This window comes from Arvicola amphibius, chromosome 10 (genome assembly GCF_903992535.2).
Source record: "Arvicola amphibius chromosome 10, mArvAmp1.2, whole genome shotgun sequence".
Lineage (NCBI taxonomy): Eukaryota > Metazoa > Chordata > Mammalia > Rodentia > Cricetidae > Arvicola > Arvicola amphibius.
Genome location: NC_052056.1, coordinates 102,057,579 through 102,072,725, shown reverse-complemented (window position 1 = coordinate 102,072,725; position 15,147 = coordinate 102,057,579). Strand labels below are relative to the sequence as shown.

Genomic DNA, 15,147 nt, shown 5'->3' with positions numbered 1-15,147 from the left:
CTCCAGGCAGAGTACACAACGTCTCTGAATCCCAGAGTCTGTCCTATCACACCATTTGAGGGTCAGACATCAACTTTAAAGTTTTTGAGCACAGCTAATTTCAAAAGTCAGATGGAGACAAGAGATATTTTCCACCCTTACTTAAATCATTTACTGTTTTCCCAAAAGATCAAAATATTTTTATGTATCTTCAGTAAATTTTAGAGTAGATTGGCAAAATCTACTGTTAAAAAAATTCATCTTAAAGGGCTGGATGGAAAAACGCACAGAAGTTAAGTACACTTCCTGCTCTTGCTAAGGACCCACGTTCAGCTCTATAGGTGGCTCGCCGTGGCCCTGTGACTCCTCTAGCTCCTGGAGAGCTAACATCTTCTTCTGACCTATGCCAAAACACACACTCACAATTTGTGTGTGTGTGTGGTTTTTCAAGGCAGGGTTTATGTGTAGAACTGGAACTCGTTCTATAGACCAGGCTGGACTCAAACTCAGAGACCCACCTGCCTCTGCTTCCCAAGTGCTGGGATTAAGGATGTACAACACCACTGCCCAGTCACAATTTTTTTATTTAAAAAAAAAAAAAAAAGAAAAGAAAATCTCTACCAGATGTGGTGATGCACACCTTTAATCCCAGCATTCCGGAGACAGAGACAGGCTCTATGAGTCTGAGGCCAACCTGGTCTACAGAGCAAACTCCAGGAAAACAGAACTACATAGGGAGAACTGTCTCAAAAAAGCCGGTGGGGGGGGCACTTTAAAACTGTCCTACATTACAATAAACCTACTTCCTACAAGAACTTCCGCTAATTTCTTTAAACTCATCTACTTCTTTCCAAGGGTGACTCCTACCAGTTTTGTTGAAGCAACAGCACAGGATGCACACCTATACTCGCAGCATAAGAAACCACTGCTGGTCCCCATGCAAACTGACTTCTTTCTAGACACACACACACACACACACACACACACACACACACAGACCACCACACCCCTTCCCCTTCCTGAGTTCTAACAGCTCTGCCTCCCCCTCTAGCCTACTCATCACAGGCCAAGCTTTCACTTCAGCCACAGATCCAAACAGCCCAAAGGGGCCTGCCTGACAACCTGAGTTGACTGCCAGGACACACACGTGGTGGAATCAGACATCAGACCTACGTACCATGATCCGCTACACACACACATACACAACACACAGGGAGAGAGAGAGGGAGTGAGGGAGGGAGGGAAAAAGAAAGTAAAGGAGAGAGAAAGAGAGAGAGAGAGAGAGAGAGAGAGAGAGAGAGAGAGAGAGAGAGAGAGAATTTTAAATATTGAAAAGCACAGAAACTAGTCTCAGATTCATACATGGAAACACAGAAGACATATCTAATTACATGCAATCAAAGTTCCAGGAGAAGGAATCAATGACCAGACAATGACCAAGAATTCTGCATACCTCATTTAAGATCAAGCCTTGATATAGCTCTACCAAAAAGAAAAACAGCAGCACCAACTAATCCCAGGCAGGACAAATTAGAGGAAGATCACCTCTGGGCCCAGCACAGCTGAAAGGCGAACAAGAAGACCGCCGAAGGTGAACTGGGGATAGAGACATACTAACTTCAAGGGAGCAGTGAGACTTCGCTGGTTCCTCCACAGGCACACTGTGTGGAAATCCCTCACAATGGATGAAATGGTCCCTTCCAACATCTTGCGAGTGAACTTCAGAACCTACAATTGTACACTCAGTAAAAACAGCCTCTGAAGGTAGAGAAAGCAAAGACATTTTTGACAAGACACACACAGGAATCCTCTCTTCTGCTCTCTAAGCCTACTCACAACAAGCTAAAAACCCAGTCATCTTCAGCTCAGGTTCCTGCACTGCTGAGCCCTCCAAGCTGTCAGCGTGTCTGTCTGAGCCTCCAAAATACATTTCACTGCTAGAAAAGTAACAAGAGTTATAGCTATGAGGCTAGAGAGATGGCTCAGAGGTTGGGAGTTCCAGCTGCTCTTCCAGAGGTCCTGAGTTCAATCCCAGCACTCACACAGAGGCTCACAACCATCTATAATAGGATCCAATTCCCTCTTCCAGTTTGCAGACGTACATCCAGACAAAACGCCCATATATTTAAAAAGAATAGGCCAGGAGGTGGTGGCACACACCTTTGATCCCAGCACTTGGGAGGCAGGGATAAGCAGATCTGTTAGTTCAAGGTCAGCCTGGTCTACAGAGCGAGTTCCAGGACAGGCTCCAAAAAAAACAAAAAACAACAATAAAAAGGAATTTAAAAAGTGCAGCGATACATCTTACTCCTGAGACAGACATTCAGCAGCCTGAACAGGAATGGAGATCAAAATGCTGAGGCTGCTGGGAAATCAGAGCAGTATTCACCAGCTCCTAATGAGAAGGCAATCTGCTGGAATCTAGGAAAACTGAAGTCAGGCTTACAACTGGTGACGGCCATGCCAACAATAGACCCAGAAAGCCGTGCCTGTTTATGGAGAGACAGGCCTGCAGAGCTCATCTCAGTATTATCTATACCCATATCAATGGAGAATCAACACATCAGAGTTCAGCACAGGACAAAGACAGAATGTGAAAGAAGTTTAAAGAAACAAACAAGATCTAGAAGTCTATATACCATTATGTGGGTCATCTTACATTTACAAGCAAGCTACCAAACCTCCATACAGTTGACACCAGTCTTATCATTAAAAAGCAGAGACTTACATAAATACACACCTATGTCTAAGCATGAAAAATACACCACAGGGCCCCACAGCAAATTTTAACCGCTGCCTCTAGCCCACAGAAAATGACAGAGAATAGACCAGAGTTTGCTCCATACCTATAACCACAACTGACAGAACTGGCAGACGGCTCAGCAATGAAGTGCCTGCTGCAGAAGACTGAAGACCTCCAGTTCAGGCCCAGACACCCACATAAAGTTAGTCATCACCCTGTACGTGTGCAGGCCCAGTGCTGGGGAGTCAGAGACAGGCAAATTGCAGGAGTTCCACAGTCAACTGGTGAGCCCTGGGCTCAGTGAGCAGCTTTCTCAAAAGATAACATGAGGGGCTGAAGAGGTGTCTCAGCAGTCAAAAGCACCAGCTGCTCTTCCAGAAGACCTGGGTTCAATTCCCAGCACTCACATGGTGGCTCACAACTTCAATCCCAGGGTGAAATTGTACCATCTTCTGGCCTCTGTGGGTACTGCACGTATATACAGTGGTATATAGATAAACATTCAGGGAAACACAAACATAAAATAAAAATAAAGTTTTTAAAAGATAAGGTGGAGAACTGGAGAGATGGTTCAGCAGTTAAGAGCACTGACTGCTGTTCTAAAGGACTTGGGTTCAATTCCCAGCACCCACATGGCAGCTCACAACTGTCTGTGACTAAAGGGTCCAGCACTCTTACACAGACATAAATGCAGGTAAACCACAAATGCAGGTAAATGCACATAAAAACAGAAATAAATAATTTTTAAAAAGATAAGGTGGAGAGCCCTTGTATAGTCCTTTTTTATGTCTATCTGTGGGTCTATGTGCATACGTATAAGAAACAGACATCAACTTCTGGCCTCAATATACAGACATGCATACAGATACAGACCACACCAGAACAATTCTACACAGACACACAGAGCTGCATTTCAGATCTTAAAGGTATAGCAGCAGATAATAATTCTGCAACCACACAACACTTTTTTTAAGACAGATCTCACTATGCAGCCCTGACTGTTTTTCAAACTGACAGCAATCTTCCTGCCTCAAACTCCCAAGTACTCGAATTAAAGGCATATCCACTATGTCTGACTAGAACTTCCATTCTAGGAGAGAAGAAGTAGACAATAAACAAATACACAGTGGGCAACGGGTGCTAGGAGAAATGGAACTAGATAAAGGAAGCTGAGAAAAGAGAAAGAGTGGCATTGGGTGCTCTTTTGTTTTTGTTTTTGTTTTTGGTTTTTGGTTTTTCGAGACAGGGTTTCTCTGCAGCTTTTTTAGAGCATGTCCTGGAGCTAGCTCTTGTAGACCAGGCTGGCCTCGAACTCACAGAGATCCGCCTGCCTCTGCCTCCCGAGTGCTGGGATTAAAGGCGTGCGCCACCACCGCCCGGCTTGGGTGCTCTTTTGAACATGCTGTATGAGGGTTGCCTCAGTGGTAGGGAGACACTGCATTCATGAAATCAGGAAGGCACCAGGTGCAGCTAGAGGGCTAAGTCCTTGGGACAGCTAGGGAAAAGGTCGAGACAGGGGTGTGCCTAGCGGAAAGACCGGCAAGTTTAAGTGGAGTGAAATAAGAAGATGGTTCAAACTGTTGAGACAGCAAGAACTGGGGCCTGGAACACGGCAGGGCAGCTAAGAGCACTTGCTCTTGCAGAAGACCTGAGTTCAGTTCCCAGCATCATGTCACGAGGCTCACAACCACCTATAACTCCACTTCTAAGGGATCTAACACTCTCCTCTGGCCTCTACAGATATACAGACACACATACATATAAATTTTAAAAATACAACTTTTTTGAAAGGCAATGGACTATACAAGGGCCAGATGTGGTGGCAAATGCCTTTAATGCCAGCACTTAGGAGGCAGAAGCAAGCGAGTCTCTGTGAGTTACAAGACAGGCAGGGATATATAGTAAGAACTTCTCTCAGAAAACAAACAAAAGACAAACAAGCCTACAAAGGGGTCAAGGAGAATAAATGGATTTTTATTTAACATACATTAAAGTATGTAAATTAGTATATATACTAATAAATATATATAAATATATTCAGTATATACTAAAGGAAGGACTATTAAAAGTGGGGGAGAAACAAGATTTCTGACAGACTGCACGTGGCCCACAAAGTCTACAGAGCATCCTTTCTGAACTTGACCTTTGACAGACCTTTGTAGCCACTAGAGGATGTGGGCCATGCCAAGGTCTGAGGGCAGGAGTCCCACTAAGATGAGGGCAGAGCAAATGTGAGTGGCGGAACACACTCTGGCTGTGCTGAGTGATGAGGATGAGGAGGAGCGGGTGGAGGAGGGTGCCAAAAGGCTAGGGCAGAGAAGGGAAAGACGGAACTTTATGTGTGATGGAGCACCTAGACGAATGACACTGCTGTAAACTAGATAGAGGGACAAGCCTCTGCTATATACTGAGATGGAAGGACTTATTTGCAGTAATACCTAAAATCATACCACATACCGTCAACAGCCATTAAACTAATTCTGAGCAATGGGGCATTGCACACAGTGTTTGCTGGTTTGCCGGATTTGAGTCAGCGTCTCACTATGTAGACCAGGCTGGCCTGGAGCTCACCAAGGTCTGCCTGCTTCTGCCTCCAGAGCACCACTGCACTGGCAGCTTTTTATGGAGGCGACTCACGTGTCTTTCTTTCCACCTCCTTTTAGCACTACTCCCCGATCCAACAAGCACCTTTACTATCACCTGGACCACTACAACTTCCTCCTTGTGCCCACAGCCTCTTTCCTTACCCAAACCATTCTTCACTAGGGACTCAGGAACACATTTCTTAAAAAGACAAAGTGGGCAATAGCTAAGAATATAGACTCAAGGCAGGTTTAGTAGCACAAGTCTTTAATCCCAGCAGTTGAGGGGCAGAAGTTGGGGGATCAAGACCAGCATGGTCTACAAAGGGAATTCCAAGCCAGCCAAGGCTACACTGGAGAGCTTGTCTCAGAAAATTAACCAAACAAAGAAAATACTCAAACAAGAACATAGATACAAGTGAGTTATGGCTCCACTACTTACCAGCTGTGAGATTTGAAGCAAACTACTTAGCATTCCCATTTTTCTATCTGTAGCTAGTAATTCTTGGAAGAGTAATAAGATATGTAAACTACAGGAGACAGGACCTGACAAAGAGCATACAGAATTAGCTAAAATTATTGAAAGATAAATCTAATGTTGTTGCCCTATGTGAAATGGGCTTCCTGCACTGTAAATGAAATCTGTTGTCAGCTGCTCCAAGCCACACACAAGGCTCGGCCTGGATCACCAGCCCTATGAGCTGTACCTAAAGGAGCCCTTCCTCCAAAAGGCTGTCCAAGCCAAGGGTCTTCTTCCACCTCCCCCACTTCTTCTATGCCCCACCTCCAACGCCCTCCTAGTCATCTCTTGATCTCTTTCAACACATTCAGAATAATTTGAGGTTATTTACCTTTTAAATCTGTGTCCCCATGCAAACATAAGCTCCATGAATTTCTGTCCAGGCCTTACTCATGGTGACAACCCTTGTGCCAAGCATAGGGACTGCCACCTGATCGGGACTGTATTAACATCTGAATTACTGCTAGAGCATGCTCTATGCAGAATCTGAAAGCATCTATCCCATACGCTTCTTAAGCTCTCAAAAGTAGAGTGGTTTTCTCTCCCCATCTTCCCTTGGCCCCGTCTCACCCTCAGAAGCCAAGGACAAAGGCGCTGGGCTTTGATTCTTCTGCATGGACGGCTCTGTGGGAGCCTTCTCAGCTTGGTTGATCACCTTCCTGGACCTGGGGGGAGTTGGGAGGACCTTGGTCTTAACATAGAGTAGGGAACCCCGATGGCTCCTTGGCCTGGAGGGGGGGGGTATGGGTGGAGGGGAGGGGAGGGAAGGGGGAGAAGGAGGGGAGGAGATGGAAATTTTTAAATATAAAAAATAAACCATATAAAAAAAGAAAAACAAAGTAGAGTGGTTCCTAGTTTCCTACAAACATAGCGAATGCACACAGGGAGCAGCACACTGTACTACACTTAATATTTATTTTATCTTACACAAATTTCCTCAAAAAGATGGCTTTGAAATATCTCTTTGTAAAGGGAGATGTTTTCCTTTCTCTTGTAGGGGTAGGTTTGTATTTTGTTTTGTTTTTTGGCACTTAGGTTTTTTGTTTTTTCTTTTTCTTTTTTTGGTTTTTTTATTTTGTTTTTAATATTTATTTATTTATTATGTATACAATATTCTGTTTGTGTGTCTGCCTGCAGGCCAGAAGAGGGCACCAGACCCCATTACGGATGGTTGTGAGCCACCATGTGGTTGCTGGGAATTGAACTCAGGACCTTTGGAAGAGCAGGCAATGCTCTTAACCTCTGAGCCATCTCTCCAGCCCTATTTTGTTTTGTTTTTGAGAAAGGGTCTCTCTACATAGCCCTAGCTGTCCTGGAACTCACTATATAGATGAGGCTGACCTCAAACTCACAGGAATCCACTTGCCTCTGCCTTCTGTATTGGGATTAAAGGTGTGCCCCCATCACACCCGGTTTTGTAGGGATAGTTCATTTTTGTTTTAAGAAGGCTTTATTCTGTAGCCCAGGCTGTCCTTACAATCCACTGTGTAGTTCAGGCTGGACTTAAACTCACTGCAATTCCCCTGCTTCAGCCTACAAACACAAGGATTACAGGCATCCGCCATGCCAAACAAAAGGGTGTTTTCTAACCAGCACAGCATATTATTTTTCCCTGACACTTCTTTTCTAATTTTAGCAAAGGAGAAGACAGAGTTATTTCAACTTAATCCAGTTTCAAGAAATAAAAAGGCAGAGAATGAACAATTTCCTCCCCGCTTAAATTCATCAGCCTCTTTGAACAGGTGATTATTGTTCTTGGTTCCTTGTTGAACCTTCCACAAAATGGTCATTCATATTCAAGCACTTCCGAAAGAAAGAAAGAAAGAAAGAAAGAAAGAAAGAAAGAAAGAAAAAAAGAAAGAAAGAAAAAAAGAAAGAAAGAAGAAACTAGCACACAAAGCATATTTTCCTACTTCGCTTTTGTAATTTGAAATGTCACAGGGGTCTTTCTGTGTCAACTCATTTGCCTCTCTCCTCGACTTTGTAACTTCAGCCACCATCCCTATGCTAAGGTTCATTCTCCCCAGTCTCTTGCTAATGGACACTTAAGGCAATGAATAATCTTTTGCCTTTACTGCCTTACACAAGTACAAATGTATCCTCACATTAAACAAGTACAAATACAGCCAGTGGTGGTGGCAGCAGCACACACCTTTAGTCCCAGAACTTGGGAGGCAGAGGCAGGTGGATCTCTATGAAATTGAGACCAGTCTGGTCTACATAGTGAGTTCCAGGACAACCAGGGCTACACAGAGAAACTCTGTCTTGGAAAAAAAAATTACAAGTGTAATGCATCACCATGTTAAAATTCTAGAACTGAATTGTTGAAAATCACACCTAAGGTGTGATTTTCAAAGCTATTGCCCATTACTCCTATTGACCTCAGGGTCTAAACAGCAAAACAGTCATCTCTTTAAGGCTCTAGAGCAGAGGGAAACTGGTGTAGGGAATTGGTTACACATGCGGTAGAAAAACAGGAAACAGTAAGACAACGCAGAGAGCAGGAGGAGCCACAAGCTCTCCCTTCTGTTGGAAGGCAGAAGGCAGAAGGCATTTCCAGAGCTTGGGGGCTAGGAAGGATAGGAGCTCCCAGAGCAGAGACGGATGGCAGGAGCAGAAGTCTAAAGAGCAGCTGCAGAGAAACTGCCTGAGGCAGAACAGCTACAAGAGAACCTGGTTTCTTCTTTCTGCCCCAATCTCTCCTAAAAGCTCCCACCGGCCAAACCCAAACGGGGCAAGACCACTCCCTAAGAGTCTAAGAAATGCACCTGCAGGAAGGAAGGGCAAGAAACAGACCTGAGCCACCAGGACCTAGAGGACATTAGGTCTTATTGAGACCTGTGACCAACTTGCACTGCCGCCAGCAAAGGCTAAGATGGCCTTACCAACACTCAGTTTTCAAATGTTAGGCTTAGCACTGGTCAAACAGTTCAGAGTTGGGCTCTCCACGTAGCTTTACTTTCATATTGATTTTGAGTACCCTGGGCTTCAGAGCACAGCATCTGCATCCACACAGATGGAAGTGCAGTGGTACAACTCATGCCCATTACTGCATCTGCCCCAATGGCACATTCAGAAACATGGCACAGGTGGTGGCCAGGAGCCAAACTAGCCAGTTATTTCCTAAGTAGAGGCTAAGTTCAAGAACTATTCTAGAAAATCTGAAAGGCACCCAGTGCCAAAGGAAGTAAAAAAAAAAAAAAATACCTTAACTACACTCTGCACACATACAAGGAACAATGTGTTCTTGTAATCTTGTACCCCGACTTGCTCCTCCTTGTAACCGCCTTCCAGCCATTCATACGCCATCCTTTCCTTATCTTGCATTGCAAAGAACAAATAATTAAAGCCTGAACAAAAAGTTTAATTATAAAAACTCAAGTAGGAATCAATTTCTGAAGTTCCTTTTACTTGACCAACACACAAACAATAAAAAGATCTTTTAAATTATCCTCAGCCTCTGCTATAACTACTGTTTGAATAAATTTAACTTTTATCTTCTAAGCAAGCTGAAACAGAGTTCCCAGATGCAGATTAAAGGACTCTCCTATACTCTAACAATATACCAAATAATGCTGTGCTTTGTAACTCCCTGGTAAGAGAAATAGTTTTATCAAATTTTAAAAAAAAAGAAGAAAAAGAAAGGGGAAAAAATCAATTATTTTTAAGGCAAAGCAGTTTTTGGAAGTGGAAATGGGATTACTACCAGGAACTGTATGCCAACATCAACCCTCCACAGATCAAGAGTTCTACAGAAGTCCATGAAGTTCATACAATAAGTATATAATGACTCACATTTCAAAATTGTGAAAGATTTTCACTTGGTTCAAAATCAAATACTCTAAGATTGCCAAAAATACCTGTGTCTTTCCACACTGTAAACAGGAAAAGATCTTGGTAAGTCAAATCAATAGGAGTTAAAAAGTTGTTTTCTATCACCTAGCACTGTCTGGCATTTCAGGAGAAAAATCAATAAATCTCTTTATTGCTGAATGTCCCAGGAAGGTGAATCAAACGACACTGTGCGTCTACCACATCTTTTATAAGGTGGGTTTTTGTTTTTTGGGTTTTTTTTTTTCAAATTCAAAAGGAATACACGTATTACTGGGAATACGTGTAAAACCTGGGAAATGTAAAAAGAAAACTCCAGAGAGCTACCAGTGTTTACACTGTCTAGACCAGAATGCATAAAATAACTACTACTTATTCTGGATAACTTTTTAAAATTGTGTGTGTGTGCAAGCTTGTTGCTGCTTGCCTATGGAGGTCAGAAGACAGCTTACCGGCAGCGGTTCTCTCCTTCCACCTTGTGGCTCCTGGAGACTGAATTCGGACTGTCAGGCTGTCTTGACAGCAGGCCCCTTAATTACTTATTTTAAATGTCTCATCAAAGTAATCTTACCTGATGGGCATTACTGTTTCTTTTTTTTTTTTCCTTTCTACCATGGAATGTAGTATCATTGACTGTAACATCTTTTTTAACTTTAAGAGTGCTTCTCTGGGATATAGTCTCAAGAGATATTAATAGCCCAGATATAGTTTTAAGCCCTTTTGATATATAATGTCATCCTTTGCTATAATTCTCAAATTCTATGAACTGCTGAAACACATTGGTTTCTAAGTATTCTTCCTCTGTGTCTGGCTTTTACCTTCGAATCCTTCACAAGTGTGGACTCACAGGTTCTGGAGCACCTGAAAAGCAATCCCCAAACCAGCTGGCTTCCTAAATTCCAATGTCAACTATTTAACTAGTGCCACTGTCTTTCCTAAAGTACTATGTCAAAGTGTGATCCAGGCGAAAGGCAAGGCATCCCCAGGGATCTTGTGTCTCCAGCCCGGCAGCCGGTATGTAGGAGGGTTTGTAACTGGGTTCCTTCTTTTCATAAACAAAACACCCACTCGGTGCCACTGTGCTACCCCTGGCTTTTACTATGAGAACTGAACTTGGCAAATGCCAAGAAGGGTGCCAACTTCCTACCAGCCCAGCCACCTCGTTTCTTTCAGGGGGAAAAATAACATCTGAGAAGCTCTGGAATTCTAGTAGGCACCTTGATTAACCACTTCACGGGGAAGCCTTCAATACTGCTGATTCTTACAGGCAGCTGTTCCAGCAGCCTGTAATTAAGACCTTTTTTTTTTTCCTTCTTCCCCAAAACACTCCCTTATTACATGGGATTCTGATCATTCTGTCAGCAAAAAGGAAGATCGTTACCCAAAGTCCAGACGGCTCCAACCAACTTGGGGTGTTTGGGTGAAAATGAGGGGAACTTAACCATTCGCTTCCTCAATCAACAATCCACTCCACATACGGAGACTATTGTTTTGGAAAACCAAATTCACAAGATGACACAACAATAATTTGTATTCCACTGAGTAGTTTACAGCCAACAGCAGGTTTGCAGCAGGATGGAACTTAAGGCACAAACAGCCTGAGCAACACGGAGAACTGATAACCCTCTTCTGGAGAGGTGTACGCCACACGCACCTGCCCGGAGTCCTAAGCCTTGCTGGCTGTGGCTCCTGAGTCCCACCCTCGGTTTTAAAGGGATCCCATCTGATCCCTTTAATTTCTTAATTATATTTTCCCTTTGGTAGTGTTGGGGATCAAACTCAGGGTCTCGGGCATGCTAGACATGGATTCTGTCACTGAGCTCTTTATCCCCCTCTTTATTTTTACACCTCCCCCCACCCCGTAGCATTTTTTTCAATTTGATAAAAATGCATGCTCAGACCCGGACTCGGGCAGTCTGCCCCTCTTGTCGCTTAAGCCATTCGCAGCGAACACTTCTGATTAAAAACCAGAGACGTGGTCATGATTTTCAACTTTCCCCCTCTCCCCCCGATGGACACCCCTGAGACATCCAAATTGAAAACTTTGCCCTCCCCATTATTTCCCACGAGCTCCCTAGCTCCAGCCACCTGAGGAGAGCTGAAAAGGAGCGGGGCCCGTCCGAAACAGCTGGGCTCGGGAGGGCGTGGACGCCCTTGGCGATGAGACGCTGGGAAGGTCGCCCCACAAAGTGCCCCCACCTCAGAAAGGCGACCGGGAGCTGCGCCGCGGAGACCCCGGCCTCGAACCCCCAACCCGCGACCGCTCTGGGAGACGACCCCGCGGTCTCCGACATGTCCTCTCACCAGGGCTGCGAAGCCTGCACCCCGGCCTCACCCCGCACACCTCCCCACGGTCGCAGTCACTCCACCCCACCCCCGGCCCCACACCTCAAGCCAGTGGGCTCTCCCACAGCGCGACCCCCGGCCTCCGGGCCGCCCAGCGAACGGGCCACACCTCCATCACTCACCGCTGCCGCCCTCACCGCCACCGCCTTCGTCCATCTTGAGGCCACTCCCCGCCAGCCGGCGAGCCCGGAGCCGGCGGGAGCGACAGGACTGAAAGCCGGGATCAGGAGAAGCAGCGCGAGGAGAACCGTGGAGCTACTCAGCGCGCGCGGCCCGGGTCGCGGCCGGGCCTCCTCGGAGGGCCGGGCGGGGCCTCACTGCTCGGGTACGGTCACGTGACGCAAACCACGCCTCCTCTTGCCGGTGTGGGCGGAGCCTAGACGCCGAGCGGTCCCGCCCTCTAAACCCCGCCCGGCCTTGCAGTAGCTGCGGTAGCTGCTAGCCCAGAGACCTGGATCCTGCAGAGCAGCACACTCCCTCAAACCTCCATTCTCACGCTCTAGGGCATCCTGGAGACGAAAACTTGTCAATCGGGGGCACAGGGACGCCCCACTCTACAAAGCCAGGTGGCTAGAGTTGCGACTCGCATGCATGGAGTAGGGGAGTGGGAAAAAAAATCTAGAAGTGAAGGCTGATGATTGCCCCCCCCCCATTTAAAGGTAGGAGAGGACGGACTATAAAGTTTTACTATGACCTCAGCACACGTGGGCGTCCACACATTACATGCACACAAATAATGTGTGGGGACATAGTTTTGCTGTTAAGAGCACTTGCTCTTGGAGAGGACCAGAGTTTGGTTCCCAGCACCCACATGGGAAAGCTCAGAACCCCTTGTAACTCCAGCTCCAAAAAGGACAGCTGCACTCACATCCACCTAAGGCTATTCACACACAGACACACACCTAATTAAAAAGAAAATAAAAGTTTAAAAAAGAATAAGGAGCTGGAGAGATGGCTCGGCTCAGCAATTAAGAGCACTGGTTGCTTTTCCAGATCCCCTCAGTTCCATTCCTAGCACGTACATGGAGGCACACAAGTCTGTAACTCCACTTCCAGGGTATGTGACACACTTTCTTGCCTCCACAAGCACCAGGCATGCTTGTGGTGCATATATATGCACTCAGGCAAAACATGGGTACACATAGAATAAAATTTTAAAAAAAAATTGAGACAGTGTAACACAGGCTGTCCTGGAACTCTCTCTGTAGACCAAACTGGTCTCAAACTCAGATATCATCCTGGAATTAAAAGTGTGCACCGGCTAAACAAAAGTTTTTTTTAAGTGCTTATTTCCAAAAACATTTAAACTTGGGTATGGTGATGGATACCTTTGATTCCAGCAGGCAGAGCTCTATGAATTCAAAGTGGGCTTGGTCTACACAGTGAGTTCCAGGCCAGCCAAAGCTACCTAGAGAGACCCAGTCTGAAATAATAATAATAATAATAATAATAATAATCTGAAAATGAGCCCTCTGACAACTCAGCCTCTCCCCACCTCCACCCTTCTTCATCCTCAGGATGTTAGGATAATTCCAGCCTTTTATCCCTCAGATGTATAATAACAATGGGGTCTCATTTTTCCTGCAGATTGGTGGCATTTTAAAATCAACAAAGTATAAGGCTTGGAAATGAATGTAGTCATGACGTTGAACTCTAATCCCAGTCCAGCACAGCTGGGACCCGGCTCTCAGCAAGCATTATTATAGGAGTTGGCCAGTCTGGCGTCAGATGCCCTTGGAGTTGAGCTTTAGTCTCCCTTGGCTTGCTGCCAGCTGCCCTGGATTTATGATGCAGTAGGAGCTCTGAATTCAATTTCCCGTGGGCACAGCCCAGGGCTGAGCAGACGGCCTCAGTTCGCCCCTGCTCCAAATCTATGGCTTGCTTTTCTCATTCTGTGTCTCGTTTCCAGTAACCTCTCCTTAGCATTGAAAGTGGGCCCTCCCGAGCCTTTCTGCTTGGATTAAATTGCATTAAAGAAAAGCAAACATTGTAAGGGAGGAGATAGTTCATCTGTAATAAAATTTTCCAGCAACTGTTTTATATTTACAAATTGCCCATTGAATCAAAGGATACTTCCCCCATCATCTATTTATCAAAGCAGACAGCCTTCACCTTTTTGCTCAAGGTTATAGGATGATTTCAAAGGCTCCAATTTCCTGATAACCTCAAAAATTATAACCCCGGACATTCTGCTGCTTCCTAGATCATGAGGTATGCTTCTGTGAGTTGATAAGATGGTTAGCAGCTTGTGACAGAGATACATAGAGAAGTGATCTGGATCAAGAGATGTATGTTCAAGTCCTAATGAACGAAAATGTGACTTCCTGATCCTGTGCCTGTGAGCTTTCTTATCTCAAGATAACAGCTTCCTATCTGAGAAAAAAAAAATCAACAGCACTCTGAATACGATAATGTGCTAGGGTGGAGCTCTGAACTCAGATATCATCAATTATAAATGCTTCTCAATATTAATCCCTGGGCTGGTGGAATGGCTCGGTGGGTAAAGGCGTTTGCTGCCAAGCCTGGCCACCTGAGTTCAATCCCCAGGCCCCACATGGTAAAAACACTGACTCCAGTAAGCAGTCCTCTGACCTCCATGCACACACCATAACACACCCACTCCCACACAAACACCGAGCAATAATGCAATTTAATATATATTAATATTCATTCCTGATGCTTCCATTTTCTTGAAGCATGGTCTATAGGCACCTCTCTCAGAGTCTAAATCTAAAAAGCTGCTTCTGATACCCATCGAGTCCAATTCATTAGCATAAAGCACACAGAAGTTATTTGTAAGCAACGTGCATTACCCACCCTGGGTTATCCTGAACCCTCATTTAAACAAAGCCTGAATGAATGTTAGGAGAAAAGATGGCTCGGTGGGTAAAAGTGTTTATTCTGTAAGCATAAGGACGTGAACTCAGACCCCAGCGCCCACATGAAAAGCCAGGCATGGCCATAGTGATCATGTGTAGTAAAGAGACAGGTTGATCCCAAGAGCTCAGAGGCCTCCAGCCTAGCCAAACTGGCAAGCTTCCAGTTCAGTGAGAGACCCCTTCTCAAGGCATTAAAAAGGAGAGGGGCAAGAGGAAGGGATCTGGCCAGGTGGTGGTGGCACACCCCTGTAATCCCAACACTCAGGA

The 15,147-nt window shown here is 45.2% G+C and overlaps 1 protein-coding gene across 2 annotated transcripts in view; it reads right to left on the bottom strand.

Moving 5' to 3' along the window:
* The window catches only part of Cyth3 (cytohesin 3), a 152,140-nt gene that overhangs the window by 85,258 nt on the left and 51,735 nt on the right, over nt 1-15,147 (bottom strand). The window contains exon 1 of one of the 2 annotated variants that reach the window (XM_038344739.1): nt 12,124-12,294. The exons of the other annotated variant lie outside the window; for it this stretch is intronic. Within the exon in view, the coding sequence (XP_038200667.1) occupies nt 12,124-12,157 (34 nt within the window). The 5' untranslated portion in view covers nt 12,158-12,294. Of the gene's footprint in view, nt 1-12,123; nt 12,295-15,147 lie in introns of those variants that run through there. 2 annotated transcript variants of the gene reach the window in all.